General features: G+C 43.5%; 2 protein-coding genes across 3 annotated transcripts in view; both read right to left on the bottom strand.

Moving 5' to 3' along the window:
- The window catches only part of RABGEF1 (RAB guanine nucleotide exchange factor 1), an 87,547-nt gene that overhangs the window by 64,898 nt on the left and 3,176 nt on the right, over positions 1-19,473 (bottom strand). The window contains exons 3-4 of one of the 2 annotated variants that reach the window (XM_061208158.1): positions 16,369-16,547; positions 15,560-15,932 (exon numbers count right to left, since the gene is read on the bottom strand). In XM_061208158.1, the coding sequence (XP_061064141.1) occupies positions 15,560-15,932; positions 16,369-16,547 (552 nt within the window). Of the gene's footprint in view, positions 1-15,559; positions 15,933-16,368; positions 16,548-19,473 lie in introns of those variants that run through there. The other variant, XM_061208154.1, reaches the window with a different exon arrangement.
- On the bottom strand, positions 1,480-1,857 carry LOC133103654 (large ribosomal subunit protein eL31-like). The gene has a single exon (XM_061209143.1). It carries the CDS (start codon positions 1,855-1,857, stop codon positions 1,480-1,482), a length of 378 nt encoding a protein of 125 aa, XP_061065126.1.

The following is a 19,473-nucleotide window of genomic DNA, read 5'->3' as shown; positions in this document are numbered from 1 at the left end:
GAAAGCCAAGGTATTGATCAGATGAGTCAAATTCTGCAGAAAAGTTAGGTAAGATGAATCTACCAGAGAGAAATGAAAACATACTAATAGAAGTGCTTAAACTACACATCCTTGTCTTGTTCCCAATCTTACTGAAAAAAACTTTCAGTCTTTCACCATGATATGATGTTACCAGTGGGTTTTTCATACTTGGCCTTTATCATGTTGAGGAAGTTCCCTGCTATTCCTGGTTTACTGGGTGTTTTTATCATCAAAGGGTATTAATTTTTTAACTTTATTTTTAATTGTAAAATATACATAATATAAAATTTACATGCAAAGGAGTGAAGTTGGACCCTTACCCAACACTGTGTAAAAAAATTAACTCAAAATGGATGAAAGACCTAAATGTAAGAGATAAAATTTAGAAGGAAGCACAGGAGAGAAAAGCTTCATAACACTGAATTTGGCAATAATTTCTTAGATATGACACCAAAGGCACAGGTAATAAAAGAAAAAAATAGACATATTGGACTTACCAAGATTAAAAACTTTTGTGCATCCAAGGCAACAATCAACAGAGTATAAAGGCAACTCACAGAATAGGAAAAAATATTTGCAGATCACCTATCTGTGATAAGGGACTGTTATCCAGAATATATAGAGAACTCCTAAAATTCAACAACAAACCAATTTACATGAGATGTCTTTCCATTTATTTACATCTTCTTTCATTTCTTTCAGCAATGGTTTTGCTGTTTTCAGTGTACAAGTCTTTCACCTCCTTAATTAATTCCTAAGTATTTTATTCTTTTTGATGTTATTGTAGGTGGAACTCTTTTCCTAATTTCCTCTTTGGATTGTTCATTATTAGAAATGCAACTGATTTCTGTGTTGATTCTGTACTACTACATTGCTCAATTCGTCTATTGGTTCTAACAGGTTTGTGTGTGTGTGTGTGTGTGTGTGGAATCCTTAGGGTTTTCTACATATAAGATCATATCAGCTTCAAACAGATAATTTTACTCCTTCCTTTCCAGTTTGGATGGCTTTTCCTTTTCTCGCCTAGTTGCTCTAACTAGAACTTCCAATACTATATTGAATAGAATTGGCAAAAACAGTCATCCTTGTCTTGTTTCTTATTTCAGCAGATAAGCTTTTAATCTTTCAATGCTGAGTACAGTGTTAGCTATGGGTTTTTTATATGTGGCTTTCTTATATCTATATTTCTAGTTTTTTGGAGTGTTTTTATCATGAAAGTGTATTAAATTGTATCACAAGCTTTTTCTGTATCAATTGAGAAGATCGGGTAGTTTTTTCAATATAGTGAATAACATTTGATCAATTTTCATATGTTGAACCATCCTTGTATATTCCGGGAATATATCCCACTTGGTCACAGCATGTAACCTTTTTAATATGCTGCTGAATTCTTCGTTAGTACTTTGTTGAGGAATTTTTTTTTTTTGGCAGTTCTGTAACTTTATTGAACAAGCACAGTTAGTTCTCATCCACATTAACTGTCTGTAGATTTTTGAAAGTGGTGACAGATACATAGGTAACCAACGTATAGAGCTTGTTTGGTGAATCTTCATCTTCATTACGTTTTCTGGACAACCGCACACGGATATGGTATGGGACATTCCTTATTCCTTTGGCCCAGACAGCTTTGTTGATCCTGGTGTCAATGCATACATCTGGAGTTCCCATCTCCTTCATGGCAAATTTCCGGATTTCTTTGAGTGCCCGAGGAGCACGCTTCTTGAAACCCACTCCATGGATGCGCTTGTGAATGTTGTTGGTGTATTCTCTGGTCACCACCTCATTGATGGCGGGCCGGCCCTCCTTCTTCTCACCGCCCTTCTTTGCTGGAGCCATCCTGCCCGTCCCGGGTTGGAAAGGGAGGATTTTTATATTAATGTTCTTAAGGAGTATTGGTCTGTAGTTTCCTTGTAGTGTCTTTATCTGGCTCAGTATTAGGGCAATGCTGGCCTCACTGAATAAGTTAGAAAGCATTCTCTCCACTTTCAATTTCTTTCTGAAGAATTTGAGAAGGATTGATATTAGTTCTTTAAACATTTGGTAGAATTCACCAGCAAAGCCATAAAGTCCAGGGCTTTTACTTGTTGGGAAACTTCTGACTACAGATTCAATCTCCTTACTAGTTATAAGTATATTCAGATTTTCTATTTCTTTGTGATTCAGACTTGGTAGGATTTATGTTTCTAGGAATTAGTTCATTACATTTAGTTATTCAATTTGTTGGTGCCCATATATTCATAGAATTCTCATAATCCTTTTCATTTATGTAAAGTCAGTAGTAATGTCCCCTCTTTTGTTTCTGATTTTAGCAATTTGTTTTCTCTTTTTCTTAGTCAATCTAGCTAAAGACTTGTCAATTTTGATGATCTTTAAAAAAACCAAGTTTTGGTTTTGTTGATTTTCTATATTCTCTTGTTTTCCTATTCTCCATTCCATTTATCTCTACTCTATCTTTACTTTCCGCCTTCTGCTAGCTTTGGTTCAATTTGCTCTTCATTTTTCTAGTTCCTTTAAGGTGTACAGTTACGTTATTGATTTGAGATCTTTCTTCTTTTTTAATGTAGATGTTTACAGCTACAAATTTCCTTCTGAGCACTGCTTTCATGTCATTCCATAGGTTTTGTAAGTTGTGTTTTCATTTTCATTTGTCTCAAAGTATTTTTTAATTTCCCTTGTGATTTCTTCTTTGACCATTGGTTAAGAGCATGTTTTTAAATTTCTACATTTTTGTGAGTTTCCCTCTGTTACTGATTCTAGTTTCATTCCATTGTGATTAGAAAAGATACTTTGTATGATTTCAACCTTTCAAAATTTACTAAGGCTTTTCTTTGTGGCCCAACATATGTTCTATTCTGGACAATGTTCTATGTGTATCCACTATTGTTGAGTGAAGTATTCTATATATGTCTGTTAGGTCTCATTGGATTATAGTGTCATTCAAGTACTCTCTTTCCTTACTGATCTCGTCTCTGGTTGTTCTATCCATTATTGAAAGCGGGATAGTGAAGTCTCCAACTCTTATTGTAAAACTGTTGATTTCTCCCTTAAATCTGCCTTTTTTTGTTTGTTTCATATATATTTGGTGCTTGGTTATTAGGTGTATATATGCATATAATTGTTACATCATCTTGTTGGATTAAATCTTTTTCAGTCTATAATGTCTTTCTTGTCTCTTATAACCTTTTTAAAAAAATTTACTTATTAATTTTTAAATTTTTGGCTGCATTGGGTCTTCATTGCTGCTCATGGGCTTTCTCTAGTTGCGGTGAGCGGGGGCTACTCTTCGTTGCGGTGTGCGGGCTTCTCATTGTGGTGGCTTCTCTTGTTGCGGAGCACGGGCTGTAGGCGCGCGGGCTTGGTTGCTCCGTGGCATGTGGGATCTTCCCGGACCAGGGCTCGAACCCATGTCCCCTGCATTGGCAGGTGGATTCTTAACCACTGCGCCACCCGGGAAGTCCAACCTTTTTTTTAATGTAAAATCTATTCTGTCTAACAATATAGCCACCCCAACTCTCCTTTGGTTACTGTTTTCATGGAATATATTTTTCCATCCTTTTACTTCCAGCCTCTTTGTGTTTTTGTATCTAAGGTGAATTTCTTATAGAGAGCAGATAGATGGAACTTTTTGGGAAATACATTCTGCCAATCTTTGACTTTAAATTGGAGAGTGTAACCTATTTACATTTAAAGTAATTGCTAGGATTGACTATATTTAAAAGCAAACAAAGAAAAGAAATAAAGTAATTGCTGCTAAATAATGACTTACTTCTGCCATTTTGCTTCTTGTTTTCTATATAGCTTATATTTTTTTTCTCAATTCTTCCATTACCTCATATTTTGGTATTTAGTTGTTTTTCTGTAGCTTACCATTTTCATTTTCTGTACATTTTTTTTGTTATTTTCTTAGTGGTTACCTTTGGGATTACAATTGACATTTTGAACTCATAACAACTTAGTTTGAATAATACCAACTTATTTAAAATAGTATATACTCTGCTTCCAATACAACTATGTCCCTCTCATTTTATCCTGTTATTGTCACAGATTTCATCTTTATAAATTGTGTGCCTATCAGCACAGGTTTATAATTAATGTTTTATACATATATGTCTTTTAAATCATATAGGGGAAAAGAGAGGAGTTATAAACCTCTAGTACAATAATGCTTTTACGTTTACCTAGGTATTTATCTTTACTGGTGTTCTTATTTCTCCATGTGGCTTCTTCTGGTGTCCTTTTTTCTTCAGCCTGAAGAAGTCCTTTTAGCATTTCTCACAGAGCAGGTCTACTAGTAACGATGTCTTAATTTCTCCTTCATTCTTTTTTTTTTTTTGATTGATTGATTGATTGATTGCTATGTTGGGTCTTCATTTCTGTGCTAGGGCTTTCTCTAGTTGTGGCAAGCAGGGGCCACTCTTCATCGCGGCCTCTCTTGTTGCGGAGCACAGGCTCCAGACGCACAGGCTGAGTAGCTGTGGCTCACAGGCCTAGTTGCTCCGCGGCATGTGGGATCTTCCCAGACCAGGGCTCGAACCCGTGTCCCCTGCATTAGCAGGCAGATTCTCAACCACTGCGCCACCAGGGAAGCCCTCTCCTTCATTCTTGAATAGTTTTGCCAGATACAGAATTCTTGGTTGACAGGTTTTTATTTCAGCACTTTAAATATGACATCTGACTCCCTTCTGGCTTCCATAGTATGTGACGAATTGGTTCTCTCTTGCTGCTTTGAAGATTCTTTTTCTTTGGCTTTCTACAGTTTGATTACAATGTGTTTTGCTGTGGGTCTCTATGAATTTATCTTACGTGGAGTTTTTTGAGCGTCTTGCATTTGTAGATTTGCCCCATTTTCTTTATCATTTGCACCCTCTCTCTCTCTCTCACTTGTTTCCTAAAGAATTTAAGACTAACTTGCAAACATCATGCTTCTTGATGCCTACATATTTCAGTGTGTATTTCCTAAGAATAAAGATATTCTCTGAGAAAAACCAAAGCAAAATTATCAAAATCAGGAAAATTAACATTGATAAAATCCTATTATTTAATCTATAGCCTTTATTCAATTCTCATCAATTGTCCCCAAAATGCCCCTTATAGCTATTGTTTTTCCTGATCCCAAATCTAACCCAGGATCACTTAATTGCCATGTCTCTTTAGCCTTCTTTAATCTGGAATAGTTCTTCCATTTCAATTTGTCTTTCATAATCTTGACATTTTTGTAAAGTATAAGAAGGTCATTCTAAAAGATGTCCTTCACTTTGGGTTTCTCCGACTTTTTCTCATGATTAGATTCAGGTTATTCATTTTTTGGCAGAAAAATCACTGGCATAATGTTGTATTCTCCTCAAGGTGTTAAGATAGGTGATGTGCATGATGTCTGTTTGTCCCATTTTGGCTAACAACTTTGATTAATGATTAAGGTGTAGTCTTTCAGGTGTCTCCACTGTGAGGTTACTATTTTTACCTTTATAATTAATTAGTAATTTATAGGAAAATACTTTGATGATTGATGATGATTCAGTTATAATTATGATGGTTGCTAAATGGAGGTTTTCTAACCCCATCATTCTTTCTCTATACTTATTAGCTGACATTTTACTCTAAGAACTCTCCTTTCTACCTCTTTTATGTAATTATTCATTTGTGTCAACATGAATTCATGGATTCTTATTTTATTCAATGGGTTATAACCCATTGCTATACTTATTTATTTTCATGTTCAAATTGTCCTATCATTTCAAATTTTAATAATGTGTGCCTAAGACAGGAATTTTGACTTTATATAACATTGAGCCATTATTTCTTGCAGCAATTATATAGTTCCCTGTGCTATACAGTAGGACCTTGTTGTTTATCCATTCTAAATGTTTGCATCTACAAACACCAAATTCTCAGTCCTTCCCTTTCCCTCCCCCTGCCCCTTGGCAACCACAAGTCTGATCTTTATGTCTGTGACTCTGTTTCTGTTTTGTAGGTAAGTTCATTTGTACCATATTTTAGATTCCACATATAAGTGATATATAGTATTTGTCTTTCTCTATCTGACTTACTTCACTTAGTATGATACTCTCTAGTTGCATCCATGTTGCTGTAAATGGCATTTTTTTTGTTCTTTTTTTATGGCTGAGTAGTATTCCATTGTATATATGTACCACATCTTCTTTATCCATTCATCTGTCAATGGACATTTAGGTTGTTTCCATGTTTTGGCTATTGTGAATAGTGCTGCTATGAACATAGGGGTGCATGTATCTTTCTGAATTATAGTTTTGTCCAGGTATATGCCCAAGAGTGGAATTGCTGGAACATATGGTAATTCTATTTTTAGTTTTCTGAGGAACCTACATACTATTCTCCATAGTGGCCACACCAACTTACATTCCCACCAACAGTGTAGGAGGGTTCCCTTTTCTCCACACCCTCTCCAGCATTTGTTATTTGTAGACTTTTTAATGATGGCCATTCTGACTGGTGTGAGGTGGTATCTCATTGTAGTTTTGATTTGCATTTCTCTAATAATTAGTGATGTTGAGCATCTTTTCATGTACCTACTGGCCATCTGTATGTCTTCTTTGGAGAAATGTCTATTAAAGTCTTCTGCCCATTTTTGATTGGGTTGTTTGATTTTTTGTTGTTGAGTTGTATGAGCTGTTTGTATATTTTGGAGATTAAGCCCTTGTCAGTTGCAACATTTTCTTGCAGCAATTATATAAAAGAAACAAATCTTTCTTAATGAGACTTGCCTGTTTTGCAATAGTAAAATCACATCACTATCATAGAGAAGGAGAATTAAATTTTCTACTTGCTATATGACAGGACACATATCAGTTCATCAAAAACTAGTATCAAACCATTTAATATATACATTAAAGAGAAAAGGAGTTAAAACTTGACCTTCTCCCCCTTTTTTTCTACTTCACCCCACAGAGGAAATTTTTTTTTTGTTGGTTTTTGCAGAATGCAAGACTTTAAGAAACCATTAACAGCTAGAGATCTGTGCTAAACTCATAGGTTGTGGGTATGACTAATGTCTGCCAGTGAAAACAGAGGTCCCTATCAGAAGAGAGAAAGAGTATACACTTTTGTAAAACTAGTAGAGGATGTGTGGTTTTTGTCTACCTAGCTTCTTTTTGGGGAACCGCACCTCCCTACATTATTAGTCCACAGAGTTCAGCCATTGATGACCCTATCCCCTGGCTCCAAGAATAGGCATGTGAGCTCTGCCATTCCCCTGGCCTCAACAAATGCGTGAGGATTGCCCATAATTCCTTTCTAGGACTTCTCTAGCTTTCAGGAAAGTGACTCTCTCTCTTCTCTGGTTTTCTGGCAAAGGCGATCTCTGCAGCAGTAGATAAAGGCTGCCTAAGAATGAAGCAACCCAGGGGAAAGCCTCAGGGAAAGACTCTGGGAGATAATCAGATTAGTGACAGCGGAAGGGCTCATCAAATTGCCAAGTTCCCAAGTGAGAAGCAATCCAGGAACCACGTAACTTAAGCCATTTTCCATAGGATCCAAAATCAAGGAAAACAGACCATTCACATACGCAAAGGAGTACATTCTCTCTTGCTGAACCATATTGTGGTCAACCACGACTCAAATCTATAAGCATTATAGAATCAATCAGCTAAAAACCCAAGACCTCCATCTTACTTTTTCTTTTTTTTTTAACGTTTCTAAGTAGTCTTTATCATATCAAGAACAAGAGAGCTGAGGGCTGTATTTGCTTAAATGTGGGAAAGGCTTATTAATCTGTTGCTAAATAGCTAGAGGCATGTGTATCTCAAAAGGCAGCAGAAACTATTTTTAAATAGTTTTGTGGAACCTACTTTTAATGGAATACTATCAAATTTTTAAAGGGGGGAGGGGCAGCGCTACATGAACTGAAATGAACACATCTCCAAAAGATAATGTTAAATGAGAATAGTAAGGTGGCAAAACATGTGGTATGCTACCTTTGCACTTCATTATAGATATATATTCTCCTAGGATGTATATAAATCTCTTTCTAGAATAAAGATATATATATATATAGATAGATAGATAGACATACATATCCTGGGATAGATAGATAGATAGATACAGTATATATAGGAAGAGAATTATTTTAAGGGATTGGGTCATGTGATTGTGGAGGCTTGGTGGGTCCAAAATCTGACGGGGGAGGCTGGCAGGCTGGAGGCTCAGGAAAGAATTGCAGTTCAAGTTCAAAGGCAGTCTGCTGATGAACCAGGAAGAGCCGGTGTTGCAGTGAAGTCTGAAGACAGACCGCTGTCAGAATTCCCTCGTGCTTGAGGGAGCCTTTTGTTCTATTCAAGCCTTCAACTGATTGGATGAGGTCCACCCACATTATGGACGGTAATCTGCTTTACTCCAAGTCCACTGATTTGAATGTAAATCCCATCCAAAAACACCCTTACAGAAACATCCAGAATAATGTTTGACCAAATATTTGGGCACTGTGGCCCAACCAAGTTGACACATACAATTAGCTGTCATAACTCCACCCCCTGTCAACTTGGCACCCATATGCATCTCCTTATATCAAACTTAATCTCCATACTCAATCTCTTTACGTGGTGGGGTGACCCAAACTTTCACTCATGAAAGGTCTGAGCCATTAGTAACCCTGCCTGGATTGGGTTGTTGCAGTTTTCCATTGACTTTAATCACAGGGCATGGTAATACTAAGATGCTCCAAGTGGTCTCCTGTCCATATACTGGACAGACTGTTTAACAGATCTTGACTGTGAGCACCTCTTTTCCAGGCACTGACTGTTCCAAGAATTGGGATATAGGTGTGCACAACAGAGGCAAAATCTATGCCCTCGAGGGGCTTATTTATAAGAAAATAGAGACATAACAAACAAGACAACTACTATTGGTAATAAATGCTATAAAGAAATAGGGTGACGTGATAGATGGTAATGGGAGGGAGTGTGCTTTAGATGGCACGGTCAGAGAAGGTCTCACTGAGTATGTAACATTTGAGCTGGAACATAAAATATGAAAAGGAGCCAGCCATAAATGAGAAGGGACGGGGGGAAGGGCATCCCAGGCAGAGGAAATGTCAATCACAAAAAGCTGAGGCAGGAACTGAAAGAAGGCCAGGGTGGAGGATGGGAAACAAGGAGTAGGGTGATGTGTTGGGGCTGGACGGGTTGGCAGGAACCAGATCAAACATGGTAAGCCTTTCCAATTTCATTTTAAAAGCAAAGGGTTTGAACTTATTTACAAAACAGAAATAGAGTCACAGATGTAGAAAACAAACTTATGGTTACCATGGGGGAAGGGATAAATTGGGAGATTGGGACTGACATATACACACTACTATATATAAAATAGATAACTAATAAGGACCTAATGTATAGCACAGGGAACTCTACTCAATACTCTGTAATGACCTATATGGGAAAAGAATTTTTAAAGGAGTGGATATATGTATATGTATGACTGATTCACTTTGCTGTACACCCGAAACTAACACAACATTGTAAATCAACTATAATCCAATGAAATTTAATTAAAAAAAGAAAAAAGCAAAGGGTTTTAAGTCAGCATAGTGCAGGATCTAATCAACCGTTTCGAAAGACTATTCTGGAGAATAGGTTAGACGGGGTAATTGAGAGCCAAATTAAGCCAGGAGGCCTTTGTAGTAACTCAGGATGAAAGATGATGGTGAGTCAAACAAGCAAATCTGTGAAAACTCGATACGTCTTGAAGATGTATTCAAGTACTTGGTGATGGATTGCAAGGAGAAGGGGAAGGTGAAGGAGGGGAGTGAAAGGTGATGCCGGTTTTTGTTGACTGGATGCATGGTGGTGCCATTTCCTGAGAGGGAGGAGGTGGAATGAGGATGTTTGGGGTGGGAGAGGAGATCAAGAATTCCATCTGGATGTATTAAGTTTGAGATGGCTAACAGATATTGAAGTAGCAATATTTGGCAGGTTATTGGGTGTATAATTCGAGGCTGAGGCAAGAAGCCTGGACAGGAGTATACATCTGGGGAGTCATCAGCATATGTAGATGATGTGCCAGGTATTGACTGCCTTTTAGCCCCATATTCATCCGTTGCCTCTGCAAAAATTGGGTTGGGACTTATGAGTATTTTTTGCCTTTGCCGACTAACATGATATGATTCTTTGTTAGTAGAGGGCATTGGTGAGACACTGCAAGGAGGGAGATGTTTCCTTTCTGGTTCGGGTGTGCTTGCTCACAGCTCACACAGCTTCTCCAGCACCCAGCTCCTGCCATGCAGGGTAGTCAGCAGCACAAAGAGGCCCGCAGCTTTCCCCGGCACTCCCCTGGGGTGGTTTTGTCGTGGAGGGCCTCTGGCAAGACACCTCCCAAGGAATGGATTTTTCCAGCATCCCAGAGGGTGGGTTTCCAGCAAGTTCCCCCATGACTTCTCTACCGTTCGGTAAGCCATGGTCATGCCTTCTCCAAAAAAGGTCTGGGTATCAGCTCTGGGGGGAGAGGGGTACTCGTCCTTGGATGCTCTATCTCTGCCCTAGTGGCTGCTTCTTACATCTGCTATTCCGATATTCTTTATAGTTATCTCTACTCTTTATTAGCCAATCCCTCATTACTCCAATCTTCTTATAATTAATAGCTATTTATATTAAAGATATAAATTATTCAAATTACCGTGTGGTTTTTTTCCTCCTGGCTAATACAAATGACTCCAAGTGCAAGTCAGGCACGGAGACAGACGTAAGGTCCCAAGGAGTCTCTGTGTTACTTTCCATTTTGAACGGGTGGGATGTAAAGGCACATGGTTGGCAAAAGGGTTAGCAGGAGTTCAGTTTCCTCTTCTGGCACGTCAGTCAGCCGCTGTAAGAGAATACTGTCCCTTTCTGTGTCCGCTCTGGGAAGCTCTGGGTTTTGGCTGGCCTCCGCTGCACATGGGCACCTACCTGCAGCTTGCAGCGGCTTCTCTGTCAGCTACAACCAGAGCTGCCATTCCTCTGCTGGCCTCTTGGGATCTTGCACATGTAATGCAGCATCTTCTGAAGCCAAAGTGTTTGAAAAACCTGATCTGCCCTCATTGCGTGGACCAAGTTGCCAGTTTCACCTTGACCGCTCCAGGCCGCTGCACGGACAGACACTCACAGGGTGCCTCTGGACCTTGAATCTGTTTATTACTGGGTTGGCCAAAAAGTTCGTTTGGGTTTTGTAACATCTTATGGAAAAAGATGTTATTCCAACTCTCATACCTGTAAGGATTGCTGGCCTCAGCCAATCCCAGCATCATGGAGATGTAGGAACAAGGAGCAGAGGCTGCCCATGCTGGCGCCTCCCTGGGACCCCTACCGAGGTACTGGAGTGTGTCTTGGAGGTGTAGGGCCAGGACAGGAGAAAAGGTGTACAGGGCTTTCAGCTACTGGAACCCTGGGTCTTCAGTAAGGAATCAGGTGAACCCACTTCCTAAAAGATAGAATGGTCAAGTGAGGAAGTTGAGGGTCATGAACAAATGGCCAGTACTGCCTATAAAACCCCAGAAATCTGGGGGCACAGGTGAGTATGCCTACCGGGACAGAGACCAGGTGAGGGTAATTGCAGAGGAACCTCCAGGGGGCCCGTCTCCCTTTAACTTCAAGTCAGGGCGGAAGTTCAGCCACATGTTTCAGGGAAGAGCCTGTCTGATTTAGTATGGCATCCAAAAACATACCACGTTTTAAGCAGAAATCAACACATATTTGCTGGCAGCGTGGAGGGCGGAGGAGGGAGGAGAGTAAGTCTCTAAACAAGAAAGGCACAGCACCCAGGTTCTAATTCTTGACTTTAATGCCAGGTGAGGGTACTGAGGCTCCATGCACCAAAGCGCTCACAGACAGGAAATGAACGAACACAGGCAGCGTTAATATTGTGTACACAAACCCCACACTGTACAGAAGGAAGACGACCGACCCCGTGACCTCCCACTCCCAGAGGCAACTGCCTATCCCTCCTCCCCGTCTCTGTTCCCACCTCCTCCAACCCTCTGCCAGCCCACCCTTCCTCCAATTAACATATGTATACATGTATGTTTCTTCCAGAATTCCAAAAAATGCCTCTCCCACCCCAGTTCCCAACACTCTGGCTTCTGATGAATAAAGCCTCCCTCTTTTAAGGATCACGAGGCAGGCGCCACCTTCATGAAAGAGCCCCAGCAAAATGGTACCCGAGAAAGCTTAATCACTTGTAGCACAATCAAATACAGACAGAAGGTATACAGAAGGATGATATCTGAAATTCTAACTGGGATCAAAATGATTAGTGTGAGTGGTTTTTGTTCTGTTGTTGTTATTTGTCTTAACCATTTCAGGATCCAGCTTAGACCAAGATCACACAGTGAGGCTCACCCCACTCTGGCTTGCAGATGTCAATTTCCTAGTCCTCCAATGAGCAATCCAGAACAGGAAGATTATATCAGCTGAGCAGCCTGAGGCACAAGGCTCAGACAGCTCCCAGAATAACCCAAGCCCCAGAGAGAAAGAACAGAAACTTTCAGAGCACAGTAGACTGCTTTCCATGTGATAAGCACTAGACAGCCTGGTGAATTCACCAGAGGTAGAATAAGGATGGTGACGATTCCTCTCTGTCTTCTATTTAGAGCGTTATCCAAAGAATTCCCCCACCTGGGATGGTGTGCTGGGTTTCACTGTGGTTTTGTTTCAGTCTTTTCAAACTTAGTTGCCATTAAGTTTTTTATTCTTACTGAATTGCAGCTAGCATTGCACCATGCAGTCCTATTTCCTAAAACTTTCACCTTCCCAACCAGTGAATGGAGCACCTGGGAGAAAAGGTACCCGAAGTCAAACGTAAGGGAAGCTCCAAAGGCAGGCCCCTTGGTTTGACACAAGGACGTTACGCACAAGAATTCCATGAAGACAGACTTCCTTTCAATCTGGGAGAAAGAGCCGTCCTCTGGAGCCCTCCTTCCTTACCCAACCCTTCTTATGCTCTGGGCTTGGCCGCTGACAGCTGAAAAGGGACCCAACTAGGAGAAGTCACTTCTTCAGAGATGACCTTTATTTGGAGGCGATCACCACAAACCCTCCACATCCAAGAGCGCTTCGCAGCCTGGCCTTGGCTTCTCATCAGACGATGGCCAAACAGGGCCACTGAATTCTATATTTATTTATTTATTTATTTATGGCTGTGTTGGGTCTTAGTTTCTGTGCGAGGGCTTTCTCTAGTTGCGGCAAGTGGGCACCACTCTTCATCGCGGTGCGCGGGCCTCTCACTATCGCGGCCTCTCTTGTTGTGGAGCACAGGCTCCAGACGCGCAGGCTCAGTAATTGTGGCTCACGGGCCCAGTTGCTCCGCGGCATGTGGGATCTTCCCAGACCAGGGCTCGAACCCGTGTCCCCTGCATTGGCAGGCAGATTCTCAACCACTGCGCCACCAGGGAAGCCCAACCACCGAATTCTTTTACTCCATTTAGAAGGAGCTCTAAGCTGGCTGCCGGTGTCCCTGCTCTGCCTGGGCTACTGGCCACAGCCCTGTCTCCCCACGACGGCACAGAGCACCTCCGCGAGGACAACACGGGGGCAGAGGAACGGGGGGGCTCCAGCTAGAGGCGCAGGGACAGCGTTCCTATCCAGCGTCCCTGAAGCCCCAAGCAAGTCTTCAGGGCCTGATTTTGAACTGACTTGAGTTTGCGTGAACCAGTCCCTCCCTGTCTTACGTGTATGGACTCTCAATAACCGAGGGCTGTGATGCTCTGGGCCAGGGAGGACAAGAGAAGGGGCCGAGGTTGGATCACTGCGGGCACTGGGCTTACCTATCTGCTCTCTCCTCACACTGGCTCCCTCCTGAATAGCCTGCCTCAGTGTCTGTCAAAAAACGAACCTGTATTAGCGTTCAATCTATTTGCCGATCTGGGCAACTTAAATGAAAGACCCTTCTCTGAGGACAAGGCAAGAGCCGTGCTGTCGGGGTAAGGTCCAAGCAGGGACATCAGCTCCGGAAAAGTGACAAGCCGTTTGCGGATGAGAACAAGGAGAGAACATGTTATCTCGGAACCTGGACCACTGACTGGACCGTCCCCTTAGATGTCAGCCTGGACGCCTGCTCCACGCACATAAGAATACAATGTAAGAGCAGGGGACCATGCCCTGGAATCTTCCCATACAGGGGCCAAGGGGTCACTGCCCCGTGAAGGAATTCAGCCAAGGTCCCAGGGCTTGGCCTTCTCTTCCTCAGCTCCCCCACTACCCTCCTCACCAATCTGGTCTTGTAAGACTGAGACCGATGAGGCTGACAGAAAAAAAATCTCCCTACAACAACACCCAGGAGCAGTCAAGTTCAATCATGATTATAGGGAGAAGCCCTGCACGCAGCAAGGGAACGTCCCATTCCAGTGACTGGTGCTGCAGAGTATTTCCTCTAGGGGGCGCAGGCCCACACCCCGACTGGCTGCCCAAGCCTGCAGACAGCGCGAGAAGGAAATGCAGTGGAGCAAGAAGCTGGTGGATCTTTTTCTCTCTGAATTTTGCAGAGTCAAACATATCGGAGACCTGCTGCTGTCTTCCCACAGCTCCTGGGAAAGCTGCGCCTCTCCTCCGGCCCTCTCTTTCCTTCCCCAAGATAGACAATCTCCGAGAAGGAGAACGTTGGCAGGAAAAAGCAACAGGGGTTCCCATCCAAGGAGGTTCACCATAAATTGGATCCTACCATGGAACAGCAGCCAAGGATGTACTCTGAGCCTCTAGAAAGGATGTTACATCTCAAAGATAACACAAGATCTAGGCATCTTGCCTGCTTGACTTAGGGAATCTTCAAAAGGAGTCCCTGAAATGTGCATTCCAGCCCCGTGAGAAGATAACCCTTCAAGCAAGGAAGGTTAGTTGAAGGTAGGAGAAGCCAAGGCCCTGAGGCAGGGCTGTAAACATTGTGCTTTTCTAAGGCCAACCTGGTGCATGGCTTTGGCAACTATGGTTACATCTCCAAAAGGTGGTGAAGAATATGTTTTGGGAGGAAAAGAGTCTTTTCACATCCTAAAACAAAGCGTGGGGCTACTGTTGAGGGAAGAGGGAGAGAAAATGTTCCTTCTTCAGCCAGGGGCTCTGGGGGACTCCTTGGGTAAATCCCCCATCGTGTTCCACGTTCATTCCGATACACTGAGCACAAGGAAGGGACTCCTGAACAGGGTGGAGGAGTGGTTATGCCTACGTGAGTTTGGTAACGTGGCTCTAAAAAGGGCAGAAACTCTCTTGCAAGGTCAAGAAAGTGACAAAACCTCTCTGGACTTCCCGGTCAAGCCCTCGCTAGCCGAACCCCATCAGCCTCAGGCAGAGACTGCCGTGCCTCGAGGAAAGGCCAGGTGAGCGCAGGCACCAAGTCCCCGTGGGCCACCAGCCCTGAACCTGGCCCCGAGGTACAGCCAAGGAGACTGGGGCTGCACCTCCGTCTGCCTGGAGTTGTGCCTCAGGACCTGTCCTGACCTCAGCAGGTTCTGGGGCAGCCAGCAGCCCTTCCAGGGACCTCGCTCCCAGAGCCGCCAAGGGGAACGGACGCCCTCCCTGACAGGACTCTGCTCCCTGCCAGGGTTACTCACCACCACGTGATCTTGAACTCATAGATGGGGCGCTTGCAGTAGTAGTGGTTGATGAGGTGCTTGTCACACACCCCGATGCACTGGTGGTCCACGGTGAGGCCCTGGGCCGAGAGGTCTGTGACCAGGCAGTGCAGCAGGTCATAAACGTCAGCCACGGCCTCCCAGGGCCCGAAGGACACATCCACTTCACAGTGGTGCTCGAAGAGCTGCCCGTCACTCTCGCTCCGCTCGAAGCGCAGGGAGCTGAGAAGTGGACACTCGTAGGGGGTGATGGGCATCTCCTCCTTGAAGACACAGACCTTGAGCTTGGCAAAGCGGGCCTTCCGCTGGACAGCGCGCAGTCGGGCAATCTCCACAATCCGCTCCAAATGGTCTGTGGGGGTGAACACATCACCCATCAGTGGGACGGGGGTGGGGGGGGCGGGGCACAGAGAGAGCCCCAGTGATGGCGGACCCAAGAGGGAAGAGACAGATCCCTGGGGGAGGGACTCTGGGCCCATGAAGGGCACAAACTTAAACAGGAATCGTGGTTCTGCAGGGCAAAAGGAAACAAAGGGGATGGGATGAGCACCACCCTCCTGAAATGCGATTTGATGACGTTGCAGGCAAGGTGGTCCCTATTTCATCTGCATCTTCCTGCGGGACTGGGAGGGCGGCAGGAAGGGAAGCAGGATCCTCTCCCAGCTTGAGTAGGACAGGTGTCTTGGCGAGCCATGACCCACTTGTTCTGGTGGAGACCTCAGCACCGACAGGTGCCTCGCTACCCTCCCTCCTCACATCCCGACTGCCCCGCACAGTGAACCCCTCACCTTTGTAATAGGGCATGAGTCCCAGAAACGCCTGGCGCACTTTCTCCCCCTTCAGTGGCTGCATGTTCTCCAGCTGCTCCAGGAGGGGCCCGATGGCATAGTACTGGGCCTCTTTGTACACGGCCCGCACGCGCTCCCGGGGCGGCAGGTCCCCCGAGCGCAGGAAATTCAGCACATCTCTGAGCAGGAAGGAAAGAGGGTTGGTGAGAAGGAGTTAACGGATCCACCCAGTGGTTAGAGCTTGGCAAATGTGCCATTCAGTGGTTAGAGCACAGGATCTGGACCCAGATGGCCAGCTGTGTAACCTTGGGTAAGTGAACTTAACCTCTCTGTGCCCTTTCTCCTCTGTAAAATGGGGGGAAATAAGAAAACTACCCCATAATGTTATGAGGGGATTAAATAAGTTAATACATAAAAAGTGCTTATACACTACCAAACGTAAAATAGATAGTTAGTGGGAAGCAGCCGCATAGCACAGGGAGATCAGCTCGGTGCTTTGTGACCACCTAGAGGGGTGGGATAGGGAGGGTGGGAGGGAGGGAGACGCAAGAGGGAAGAGATATGGGAACATATGTATATGTATAACTGATTCACTTTGTTATAAAGCAGAAACTAACACACCATTGTAAAACAATTATACTCCAATAAAGATGTTAAAAAAAAAAGTGCTTAGAAAATACCTGGCACAGAGCAAGCCCTCACTAAATGTTAGTAGTTGTTATTGTATCATTATTATTATAATTATTAAGTATATATAGGAAAAATGGAAAGATATGATATCTAGCCCCTTAATTATATTTTGAATTGAGGTACAGATAATAGCCAATAAAGGTACACATGTTAATTGTACAGGTCAATTACTTTTTCACGTATGAATATACCCACACAACCACCACGTACATCAAGATATAGAACATGTCCATCTAATTAAAGTTTCCCTGTGCCTCTTCCCAGCCAATCACTACAGAGGCAACCACTCTAACTTCTAATTCTGTCAACAAAGATTAGTTTTGCCTCTTCTTGAAATGCATGTAAGTGGAATCACACAGTATGTTCTCTTTTGTGCCTGGCTTCTTCCCCTCAACCTAGTGTTTTTGAGATTGATTCCCTACGTCATCGTGTGTAGCAGAAGTTTCCTTCCTTTTATTGCTAAGTAGCATACCGTTGTACGGATACACTATAAACTATTCACCCATTCTCCCGTTGATGGACATTTGAGTTGTTTCCAGTTTGGGTCTCATAAGAGTAAAGCTGTGATAAACATTCCCTGTAAACTTCTTGTGGACTCAGGCACCGATTCCTCTTGGGTAAACATCAGGAGGAGAATTGTTCAGTCATAAGTGCCTGTTTGACAAAGTGGTTGTAGCATTTTAGTCCCACCAGCCACGTGGAAGAGTTCTGCACTCCCCACAAATCCTTGCCATCAGTATCATTCTGTAGCTATACGGAGAAGAGGAATGCCTAACCCCAACACCTGAACAAACTGGCTTCAGGAGTGAACAAAAAAATCACAGACTGCACCTTCTTAAAATAACAATTCAGTTCTTTTAATTCTCTCTTCAGATTCTTTAGGGCTAAAAGTAATCAGACCCATCACTGGTAGGTGTGGGAAGGGCTTTTCTGTGAGGATGTATCAGTACACCCCACGACCAAGCTGTTACCTCAGTAGTGAGTCTATGACCATGAAGCAACACCAGCCAACACTCACCAAGTGTTAATCTATGTCAGTCACTATTCAGGAGTTATCCCATTTAATCCTTCCAACGACATGGGGTAAGTGCTTTCTTACGTCCATTTTATAAATGAGGAAAAAGTGGGGCTCAGAGAGCTTAAGGAACACCCTTGCTAAAGGAGCCACAGCTAGCCAGAGGCCAGATGCAGACACGGGTGACTCCAAATCCACACCCACAGTGGTCCAGACTTCAGTCCAAGGCGCTGTGCACTGATCACAATGGGAAAGTGTCCCAGGTGCAGGCCCAGGCAGCCTACATGGTGGCTGCTGGGGCTACGTGAGCTCACCCGCAGAGAAATGCCCTAAACCCCTATTTTATTTTATCTGAATCTTTCAACAGCTTCACAGGCTGCTGACGAATCATAGGCCACTGGAGTCCAGTAGCCTGCAGATAAACACCACAATATCCTGCTTGCTGCCACGCCCTTGCCTGGCCCTGCCACTCTCCAGCTGTGGCCACCTGGGTATGGGCGCATCAGCCTAGGGCCAAACCGGGTTCCCCCTCCCCATCACCCCTTCCAAAATCAGTCCTCTAGGATCATAAGCAAATCTTGGTGAGTCCTGAAAAACATAACCCCGGGCAAGGCCCAGAGAAGAGAGCTGTGGGAGCCTGCAAACAAAAATCTTTTTATAGCTCTGCAGAGAGATGTGACACTTTGTTTTCTCAGCACAGGAGGCAGCTGACCGCCCAATGGGGAAACCCAGATGCTTCAGAGCAAATTATTTGACGAGGCTCCTTTCTGAGGATGAAAATGACCCTTCTCCCAGTGTGGGCAATCCTACTTGGAGGCGGGCACAGAGACGTAGTGGTTGGAGGGTCTCCTTTTGTTCAAGGTCAAAGACCATGTTAGTTCTCCAGTCATCTCCAAAGTTGGACGGATGGGGCAAAGAGTTTCAGCCATATACTCTGAAAGGACCTGGCCAGGGGTCACACCAAGACTCTTTATTTAATCCACATGACAGGCCTGCAAGGCAGCTATAATTACTTCTCATTTCACAAACAAGGAAACCAAAACATAAAGTCTTTAAATTGTTTATCTGTAAGGTTGTCAGAAGTCCTCTCTTGGGAAGGGCTATCTTTTTTTGAGATTGTGTTGTTCCATGTTTTACCGTTAAAATGACAGTAACAATTGAAAGTGGGGTTTTTTGTGTTTTTGTTGTTGTTGTTTTGTTTTTGGGGGGTTTTTTTTGGCTGCACGGTGCGGCACGCAGGATCTTAGTTCCCCCACCAGGAACTGAACCTGTGCCCTCTGCAGTGGCAGCATGGAGTATTAACCACTGGACTGCCAGGGAAGTCCCTGAAGGTGTTTTTTTTTTAAAGACTTGGCAAAATTACAGGATGGCAACCCTATGTTGGCCCTTCCCTCACCTTT

This window comes from Eubalaena glacialis, chromosome 13 (genome assembly GCF_028564815.1).
Source record: "Eubalaena glacialis isolate mEubGla1 chromosome 13, mEubGla1.1.hap2.+ XY, whole genome shotgun sequence".
Classification (NCBI taxonomy): Eukaryota; Metazoa; Chordata; class Mammalia; order Artiodactyla; family Balaenidae; genus Eubalaena; species Eubalaena glacialis.
The sequence above is the reverse complement of the archived record's forward strand: the minus strand, read 5'-3'. Positions and strand labels throughout refer to the sequence as shown.